This window comes from Cyprinodon tularosa, unplaced genomic scaffold (genome assembly GCF_016077235.1).
Source record: "Cyprinodon tularosa strain WSP-4 unplaced genomic scaffold, ASM1607723v1 ctg40, whole genome shotgun sequence".
NCBI classification, from domain to species: domain Eukaryota; kingdom Metazoa; phylum Chordata; class Actinopteri; order Cyprinodontiformes; family Cyprinodontidae; genus Cyprinodon; species Cyprinodon tularosa.
In genome coordinates this window covers 2,643,145-2,653,598 of record NW_024039119.1, presented here as the reverse complement: position 1 = coordinate 2,653,598, position 10,454 = coordinate 2,643,145, and the positions used below count along the sequence as shown (strand labels likewise).

Below are 10,454 nucleotides of genomic sequence, written 5' to 3'. Positions count from 1 at the left end.
GGAAAGGCCCAGCAGGCAGAAGGAAAACAGTGCAATAACTTATAGAGAAGGTATAAGTTATAGAACACAAGTCTACGGAAGAGGCTTAGGGCCACTGAGAAAATAAGAAAGTTACTGATTTTTTAAAGAATTTCTGACTTTAATTTCAGAATTCTGACTTAAATCTCAGAATTCTGACTTTAATCTCAGAATTCTGACTTTTTTGTTAGAATTCTGACTTAAATCTTAGAATTCTGACTTTTTTGTTAGAATTCTGACTTTAATTTCAGAATTCTGACTTAAATCTCAGAATTCTGACTTAAATCTCAGAATTCTGACTTTTTTGTTAGAATTCTGACTTTAATTTCAGAATTCTGACTTTTTTGTTAGAATTCTGACTTTAATTTCAGAATTCTGACTTAAATCTTAGAATTCTGAATTTTTTGTTCGAAGTCTGACTTAAATCTCAGAATTCTCACTTTTTTGTTAGAATTCTGACTTAAATCTTAGAATTCTCACTTTTTTGTTGGAATTCTGACTTAAATCTTAGAATTCTGACTTTTTTGTTAGAATTCTGACTTAAATCTTAGAATTCTGAATTTTTTGTTCGAAGTCTGACTTAAATCTCAGAATTCTCACTTTTTTGTTAGAATTCTGACTTTAATTTCAGAATTCTGACTTTTTTGTTAGAATTCTGACTTTAATTTCAGAATTCTGACTTAAATCTTAGAATTCTGAATTTTTTGTTCGAAGTCTGACTTAAATCTCAGAATTCTCACTTTTTTTTAGGATTCTGACTTAAATCTTAGAATTCTCACTTTTTTGTTGGAATTCTGACTTAAATCTTAGAATTCTGACTTTTTTGTTAGAATTCTGACTTTAATTTCAAAATTCTGACTTTTTTGTTAGAATTCTGACTTTAATTTCAGAATTCTGACTTAAATCTTAGAATTCTGAATTTTTTGTTCGAAGTCTGACTTAAATCTCAGAATTCTCACTTTTTTGTTAGAATTCTGACTTAAATCTTAGAATTCTCACTTTTTTGTTGGAATTCTGACTTAAATCTTAGAATTCTGACTTTTTTGTTAGAATTCTGACTTAAATCTTAGAATTCTGAATTTTTTGTTCGAAGTCTGACTTAAATCTTAGAATTCTCACTTTTTTGTTGGAATTCTGACTTAAATCTTAGAATTCTGACTTTTTTTGTTAGAATTCTGACTTTAATTTCAGAATTCTGACTTAAATCTCAGAATTCTGACTTTTTTGTTAGAATTCTGACTTAAATCTTAGAATTCTGACTTTTTTTGTTAGAATTCTGACTTAAATCTTAGAATTCTGACTTAAATCTCAGAATTCTGACTTTTTTGTTAGAATTCTGACTTTAATTTCAGAATTCTGACTTAAATCTCAGAATTCTGACTTTTTTGTTAGAATTCTGACTTAAATCTTAGAATTCTGACTTAAATCTCAGAATTCTGACTTTTTTGTTAGAATTCTGACTTTAATCTCAGAATTCTGACTTTTTTCTCATAATTCTCATTTTTTCCTCATAATTCTGAACATAATAAAACATAAATATGGATCTAGGCACAAAATGAGCTCCTTGATATGTGCTTTAGAATGGCTTTGTCTCCATTCAAATCCAGGTTTAAAGCCTTGCAGGGCAGCATAAAGCCCACTGCTCTCATTAAGACAGAAAAACAGTGTTTCACAGTCTTTTATAAAATATGTGAATCAGGAAATTGTCTATATACCAAACCTAACAATTGTTGTTCTCTACTTCAAAAAACACATTAGATTTTAAATGGAAACATTTTCTTTTTTTTCTTTATATTTAAAAATTCAGTGTGTAACATGGATGCATAAAAACCTCATTTTATTTCAGTGTTAAATTCTGTTTAAAGTTACAGATTCTAATGAAATATGTCTCCAAACCTTTACTGGTTGTTGATGTTCTTTATTTGCACCCTGCTGATTTTTTATTGGTTACCCCTGGTTTATAGGGTTGTAAAACCATCATGCTTTGTCTGTAATCTGTTGAAAAATGCCAGAAAGGATGTTTTCTTGTGATGTGTATGTTGAACCAGCCAGTGCATGTCGTCCAAACCCAGTAAATCCAAAGTTTCTAGAGTGCCTTTCACTGACCGTCTGGGTGAGTTTTAATGCACTCTTTTAGCAATCCTGTGGGAAGAATCACCATTTTTACATCCTTTATCTCTCTAGATAATGTCTGACACTGATTCACTAAAGTGAGAAAACCTGGAAATGTGTTTTAACTCACAGATGTCAAAACTTTACATGTTTGCTCTTTTACATCTTGGCAGTAGGCTACTTGTTGCTTTTTGAGATCTTTAAGCCATATTTACATTTTCATACAGGATCTATTTCAGAGATATCTTGAATCATTGGATCTGTGTGCACATTATTTTACCAAGATAAAAAAAAACATATTTAGATAATAATATATAATTTCTCATATTATCTGTTAAATATGATTTTGTTTGTTTAAATAGCATTTTGCTATTATGAAATAGTTTTTTCTTGATTTTAGACACCAGGTTTTTGCACTGAAAAAACCCCAAAAGGTGATTGATTACAATTAAAGGTCATAGCTACAACCTTTAATTAAAACAATTTTCAGAAAATAACTAATCCACAGAACATATAGAGAAATTCAGAACAAAAGTATTAATTACATTCAATAAAAAAAGTACTCTGAACTGTTAAAGGTATAGTGAACAATGTTCTTTTTCCGGGTTGATCATCTAAATAAGTAGTCCTCCTAATTGCCAATCATTCTGGTGATTTGTTTACGTAAGGCCGTCCTACGTGCTTGTCCCCATTATCACTTACCGGTGGTGAGTCTGACATACTGAAAAAAATTGCAAATCTTCATTTGGAAAGTTCGCTTGTATGAGTAATTCAAACAGCTACTTTTAAACAGAGCGTGCACAAGGAGAAATGGCATCGTGCACACTCTCATGAGTTTAATAGACATTCTCTCTCTGGAGCGGGTACAGGGTTGTGACATGGCTGCAGCCTGTCGAGAGTAAAGATTATTTCACAGTGTTATCTATCTATCTATCTATCTATCTATCTATCTATCTATCTATCTATCTATCTATCTATCTATCTATCTATCTATCTATCTATCTATCTATCTATCTATCTATCTATCTATCTATCTATCTATCTATCTATCTATCTATCTATCTATCTATCTATCTATCTATCTATCTATCTATCTATCTATCTATCTATCTATCTATCTACAAACTTGAGTCATGGAACTGTGTTTAGAGCTCCTTATTTCATGTAAACTAATACACTCACCGGCCACTTTATTAGATATCCCATGCTAGTAACGGGTTGGACCCCCTTTTGCCTTCAGAACTGCCTCAATTCTTGGTGGCATAGATTCAACAAGGTGCTGGAAGCATTCCTCAGGGAGTTTGGTCCATATTGACATGATGGCATCACACAGTTGCCGCAGATTTGTCGGCTGCACATCCATGATGCGAATCTCCCGTTCCACCACATCCCAAAGATGCTCTATTGGATTGAGATCTGGTGACTGTGGAGGCCATTTGAGTACAGTGAACTCATTGTCATGTTCAAGAAACCAGTCTAAGATGATTCCAGCTTTATGACATGGCGCATTATCCTGCTGAAAGTAGCCATCAGAAGTTGGGTACATTGTGGTCATAAAGAGATGGACATGGTCAGCAACAATACTCAAGTAGGCTGTGGCGTTGCAACGATGCTCAATTGGTACCAAGGGGCCCAAAGAGTGCCAAGAAAATATTCCCCACACCATGACACCACCACCACCAGCCTGAACCGTTGATACAAGGCAGGATGGATCCATGCTTTCATGTTGTAGACGCCAAATTCTGACCCTACCATCCGAATGTCGCAGCAGAAATCGAGATTCATCAGACCAGGCAACGTTTTTCCAATCTTCAATTGTCCAATTTCGATGCGCTTGTGCAAATTGTAGCTTCATTTTCCTGTTCTTAGCTGAAAGGAGTGGCACCCGGTGTGGTCTTCTGCTGCTGTAGCCCATCTGCCTCAAAGTTGGACGTACTGTGCGTTCAGAGATGCTCTTCTGCCCACCTTGGTTGTAACGGGTCGTTATTTGAGTCACTGTTGCCCTTCTATCAGCTCCAACCAGTCTGGCCATTCTCCTCTGACCTCTGGCATCAACAAGGCATTTCCGCCCACAGAACTGCCGCTCACTGGATGTTTTTTCTTTTTCGGACCATTCTCTGTAAACCCTAGAGATGGTTGTGCGTGAAAATCCCAGTAGATCAGCAGTTTCTGAAATACTCAGACCAGCCCTTCTGGCACCAACAATCATGCCACGTTCAAAGTCACTCAAATCACCTTTCTTCCCCATACTGATGCTCGGTTTGAACTGCAGGAGATTGTCTTGACCATGTCTACAAGCCTAAATGCACTGAGTTGCCGCCATGTGATTGGCTGCTTAGAAATTAAGTGTTAACGAGCAGTTGGACAGGTGTACCTAATAAAGTGGCCGGTGAGTGTAACTTGTGTACATGATACTTGTTGATGGCAATAAAATTATTTGTTAATAGCATCAAAAGAGCATTAAATTAGAGTTCCACATTCCTGTATAAACCCTGTGAAAGTTTAATTTAATATAAAAGAAATCCCCATCATCATCCAGCAGATGTTCAGTTTCTGCCCAAATATTTTCTTTCTGTTGTGGATTTTTGTAACAGGGATAACTAGGATCAAAAATAGTTTGTATGAACTATGTTTGTTCTCTGCTTCCAAACTCATCATCTCTTCATCCATTCCTGCCATAAGAATTTTCTTTTAAAGTTGTGAGATGTGCTCTAGAATCTCACAACGTCTTCCTGGTCTGTTTAAGCACCAACAGTCTGCATCCAATTATTTAATTAATTGCTCTTAGTTTTTGGGAATATATACCAACTATGCTCTAATTTCTAGTTACCGATCTGAAACCCGGTCTTCTCTACATATTTTTTCCTGTCTGGTGTGATTGCAATTGCGAGTCTTGATTGGGACGGACCGGAGCGGAGCAAAAAATAGCTCAGTTCCATATTCTGAAGGTGAAGGACAGAGAAGACGTACGTGGACGGAGACGTGCGGAGGAGTAGCGGAGGATGTGGAACCGCTCTAATTGATTTACCTGACAGACAAGTACTCCGCACGACGTACGTGAGCGGAGCGGAGCGCTGACGGAGTATGTGGAATCTGGGGGTCAGAATTCGGGGAAAAGGAGGACGCATTTTAAAGGAATAGTACACCCAAAACATGATTAGCCTTCATTTTCTACTCACCCCCATGCTGAACAACACTCTGGAGTACTTTTTTGATATCTCAAATGCATCTGGAGATCTGGGAGGCTTCTTGCTGTCTGCTGACATTCAAATAATGGAGGTCTATGGTGCGCGAGACAGAAAGGTCCATAAAAGTCCACAAAAAACGTGTCAATATTCCTCCATACTGCTCGTCCAATGTATTCCAAGTGTCCTGAGTGGGTAGCATCCAGAATTTACTCGAAACGAAGTCATTTAGAATGTTTTTAGAGCATAAACAGTAGTGTATAGGATTTCCTGAAAGCGCACACCTGCGCGTTCATGACGCTACGGAAGCCGGCAGACCAAACCAGATGAAAGTGCGCATTCAGCGTCTGCTCTGCCAATAATGCAAGCGTAGAAGAAGAAATGTGCTGTTTACCTGTGCAAAGAAAGAAACAATGGAAGAAAAATGTCTGAGGACTTCAGTGTTGAGGAAGAGCATGAGTTCTTTGCTGAGCTGAATGCGCACTTTCATCTGGGTTGGTCTGCCGCGGTTTCCGTAGCGCCGTGAACGCGCTTTCAGGAAATCCTATACACTACTGTTTATGCTCTAAAAACATTCTAAATGACTCTGTTTCGAGTAAATTATGGACGCTACCCACTCAGGACACTTGGAATACATTGGACGAGCAGTATGGAGGAATATTGACACGTTTTTTGTGGACTTTTATGGACCTTTCTGTCTCGGTCGCCATAGACCTCCATTATTTGAATGTCAGCAGACAGCAAGAAGCCTCCCAGATCTCCAGATGCATTTGAGATATCAAAAAAGTACTCCAGAGTGTTGTTCAGCATGGGGGTGAGTAGAAAATGAAGGCTAATCATGTTTTGGGTGTACTATTCCTTTAAGGCTGCATTTTAAGCGTCCTCATAATTTTTGCCAAATGGGACAGCCTTACACCGGCATCAAAATGCGTCCTCCCAAGTACGCAGCAAATTGAGACGCAGCCTATGATTGGTTGGCCTATAGAAGTTCGTTTTGGCACAAATATCTCGCAAGGAATGTGACAAAAGTCAGAGCGCGGTGTATGAGGTAAGATCACTGTGTCTCGCGAGAGCGCGTTTGTGTTCTTGCAGCAGCAGATTCAAGAAGCTGTAATGGCTAAATTGAGGTTGTAATGCAAGATTAACATATGCAAAAAATAATAATAATTACAAATAAACTATCAATAATCATTTGTCAGCTGTAATTTTTTTTATGTAAAACTATATGAACACACCAGTAAATATTTTTTTGTGCATTCACATTTAAATCAGATTTGAGTGAAAATCCTCTTCAGGTGAAGATTGGACTGACAAGTGTAATTTTTTTCTACATGGTCTTGCCTGATATGTGTTTTAGTGCAACTTCAAATTCAGTTTGTTTGTGTGCGATTTTTCTTTACAGCAGAACATTTTGGCATACAAGTTCAGATTTTTGTGGTACAAATTCTCACATTGCATTCTCAAGTTTTCACATTAAATTCACAAGTTCGTTCATTTTGGCACATATTTACCTTAATACAGTCCCCTTAGGTGTGAGTGTGTGTGAATGGTTGTTTGTCCTGTTTGTCTGTTTGTTTGAAAAACTCAGCAGCAACTGTCTTTTCCTATGTCGGCTTCAGGACTGGAAAACAAAACGTTTATTATCAGGGGCCTGTTTCAGAAAGGAGGTTAAGTGAAAACTCTGAGTTTGTTAACCCTGAAATGATGGAAACTCTGGGTTTTCTGTTTCAAAAAGGGAGGTAAGTTAAACCTGAGAAAGCAGAGTAAGTCAAGCCCAACTTATACTCAGAGTCAGTTACCATGGCAATTTACTCTGTGAACCTAACCTGGTCGGGAGCAGGTTTTCTTCAGAAAATCCAGAGTTTATTTTGGTCTCCTCCCCTTTTTTAAAGAGGAAGTGGTGTTTAAACACCTCATTGACTCTTTGGGGACATACAGTATTCATTGCACACATTTCAGTCACGTAGAGCGCATCAAAGGGAATGAAATGGCATGTCCTTTTATGGATGATCCTGTTGACAAAGAGGCTGTATTACTCCGTAAGGAGTTACATTTACGTCGGGAAAGGATTTTTAGGCCCAGAGTGGATTTTTTGTCATATCCCTATCCATTTTTATTTGAGCGTTACCGTTTTTCTTTACAGTCAATAAGATACATCCATAATCTCATCCATCCTTACATCAGAAACATCAACCATCGTGGCCGTGCTCTTACATCCGAGCAGATTCTTTGCGTTGCCTTACGTTTCTTTGCGAATGGAAGTTTTCTTTATAACATCGGGGATGCTGAACATATTAGTAAGGTTACTGTTTGCAGAGCGGTAAGGAAAGTGTGCCTCGCTCTTAAGCGCTTTCTGAGAATTTTTGTATTGTTTCCTGGGCACAAACCAGTGAGAGTCATCAAAGAGGAGTTTCACAGGATTACAGGTCAGTGGTGTATAAATCGGTTAACCTGTAAATGAGGCTAACCTGATAAATTACATTCAGTTAAGAATATCTTGCTGTGACCCCTGGAAGTAACCTAATAATTAGAATTCCCTTTAGGATTTCCGAATGTGGTTGGATGCATTGATGGCACACATATTCCGATCATTGCACCTTCTGAAAATGAAGCGGACTATGTGAACAGGAGATCCATCCACAGTATTAATGTGCAGGTACACTGACAGCCTACTGTTTCTAATGGTCAAAGACTACACCACAATACTGTAACATCTCTCATTCTTTGCACTGTCAAGATCATATGTGATGCTGCACATATAATTACAAATGTGGAGGCCAAGTGGCCTTGCTCTGTTCATGACTCAAGAATGTATCGGGAGTCAACCCTGAGCAACAGATTGGAAAGGGGTAAGTAAATGTATATCCTTTACACATATTTCAATGTATGCACTAAACACTTACAGGGGAATTTCTATGCGGCTCTAAAGCAATGTGAACTTTCTTACAGGAGAGATTGATGGCTTTCTGCTGGGAGATAGGGGTTACCCATGCCGACCAAATCTTATGGCCCCTTACCCAGAACCTGAACCAGGCCCACAGCAGCGCTTCAATGTGGCACACTGCAGGACGAGAGCCCGGGTGGAGATGACCATAGGCCTGTTGAAAGCACGTTTCCAGTGCCTACGTCACCTCAGGGTAACCCCTGAAAGGGCCTGCGACATTATTGTGGCATGTGTTGTTCTCCATAATATTGCCATAATTAGAGGGGAGCAACACCCTGCCCTACAATTACAAGACCCTGAGGAAGAGCCCATCAACCCTGCAGATTTCCAGGATGGAAGGGTAGTCCGGGATATGATATGCCGCAATGTCTTCTCAGATTAATACACATGATATCCACCACCACTACAAAAAAAACGAATAAACACAAAATCACAGCAATTTATGGTGTTCTTTATTTCATACAAATGCAACCACAAAATAAACTAATTAATAAACAAAATCACAGCAATTTATATGGTGTTCTTCATTTGCTAAAAAAAAAAAAAAAAAGATTTTAAAATAGTTTCAATACTTCCTAGAATTCACCTGTGACCATACACTCACCTCTAGCTTTAGTTTCAGAATGTCAATTTCCAGATCTGCCTTTTGGATCTGGCGGTCCAAGTATACAAGTTCTTTGCTGTTTTTTTCTATCTTATTAATAAGAAGTCTATATAACTCCTTAACTGGCAACTGAAAATACATTAGATTAGAGTCACATCATGAATGTAGTCTACAATTCAGAATGAAACTGGCATTTACTGTAAATCACTGAACTGTGTCCATCTGTGCACCAGAAGTTGATGGACCTTCCTCCTGCTGTTCTTCCACACTCTGGGGTGTAGAGATAATAATGAACATTTATAGATATAAACTTGGATTCTATAGGCTACTCCACATATAAATGTGAATGTGTAGATTGTTTGATGTGTAGACAAATAATATTAAAATTACCTCTCTAGGCCTGTCTGTGGCAGCAGAAACAATTTCTTCATCCCCATCATCCTGTGAAGATGAGCATTTCATAGAGTACACTTTATAATACTATTTGTCATAATTGATGGTGTATGGAGTAGGCTACTGACAACTGGATGGGGTACTGTTGGGACAGGACGCTCCAAGAGGCAGATATTACCATCCGAATCTGTTGGGACCAACAAAAAACCCAACCCAAAGTAATATAAATGGAAATATCACATTTAGTCTACATAAAAAAATAACACTGTAGGTAGACCTCTTACATTTTATGAAGGCACTTAAATCTTCTGGAGTGACTGGCTCTGATGAAGTCCCTCCAGGAATTCCCTCAGCCATTGGCCTTCCAGCATTTAGGCTCAGGGCCATCTCTTCTGCATTTGTCAGGGGTGGTGGTGCAGGTCCTCCCCCTGTTTTACGAGCCTCTGCCTTCTTTCTGTTGGCTGAGTAGAAGTCAAATGAGAATGAACATTTAGACCTATGTCAAAAATGCTTCTGCACTGCTAGACACTGAATGCCATTTAGTCATTTAATATGTCAAATGTTTGTAAAGCCAGGTAGCTACTCTACTCCCATGATGTGCTCAAGGCTTACCTGCTTGAAGTATGTTTTTATATTTCATTTTCAGCTGCTGCCATGTTCTTTTGATGCCTGCAGGATTGCACCTATCCATGAAAACTAAATTAGGTTTAATAAAATACTGTTCTTCCAGTTTCACGTCTGATAGTATAACAGTTGGGTAAGTTACTCTAAAATAGTTCTTAATTACTAACTACAAATTTTATCTTCAACAAGTCTAATTAGATTAATGTAATAATTACTGTCTCTAGAAAGTATTGGTCTACTTACTAATTTGTTTTACTTACTTATTAATTACTTTCTAAATCCCAAATCAACCTCAACCACTTGAACAATACAAGGAGAGACAAGAAACTGCACTTCTAATGCTTTCAAATAAACAATATTCAATTGCATGAATTAATCTGAAATTGACCAAAGTGTGTAACTAGAGGGAGAAAGTTCAAATCAAAATATACCTTTTAAAATTTGATATTAAATCCACTATTGTTTTATAGTCTTTAATTTAATTACAGTATTTATATGACTTAAGTAACTTAAGTCATTACACCCAACACTCTATAAAAGTAATTAAAATGTAAACTTACACATTGACTCGAGC

At 37.5% G+C, this 10,454-nt stretch overlaps 1 protein-coding gene across 1 annotated transcript; it reads left to right on the top strand.

The window, feature by feature from the left end:
• Positions 1-2,073: 2,073 nt before the first annotated feature.
• On the top strand, positions 2,074-8,660 carry LOC119791754 (putative nuclease HARBI1). Its single transcript, XM_038298039.1, has 5 exons — positions 2,074-2,131; positions 7,706-7,741; positions 7,859-7,971; positions 8,053-8,164; positions 8,265-8,660. Exons 1-5 carry the CDS (start codon positions 2,074-2,076, stop codon positions 8,639-8,641), a joined length of 696 nt encoding a protein of 231 aa, XP_038153967.1. The 3' UTR covers positions 8,642-8,660.
• The last annotated feature ends 1,794 nt before the right edge of the window (positions 8,661-10,454 follow it).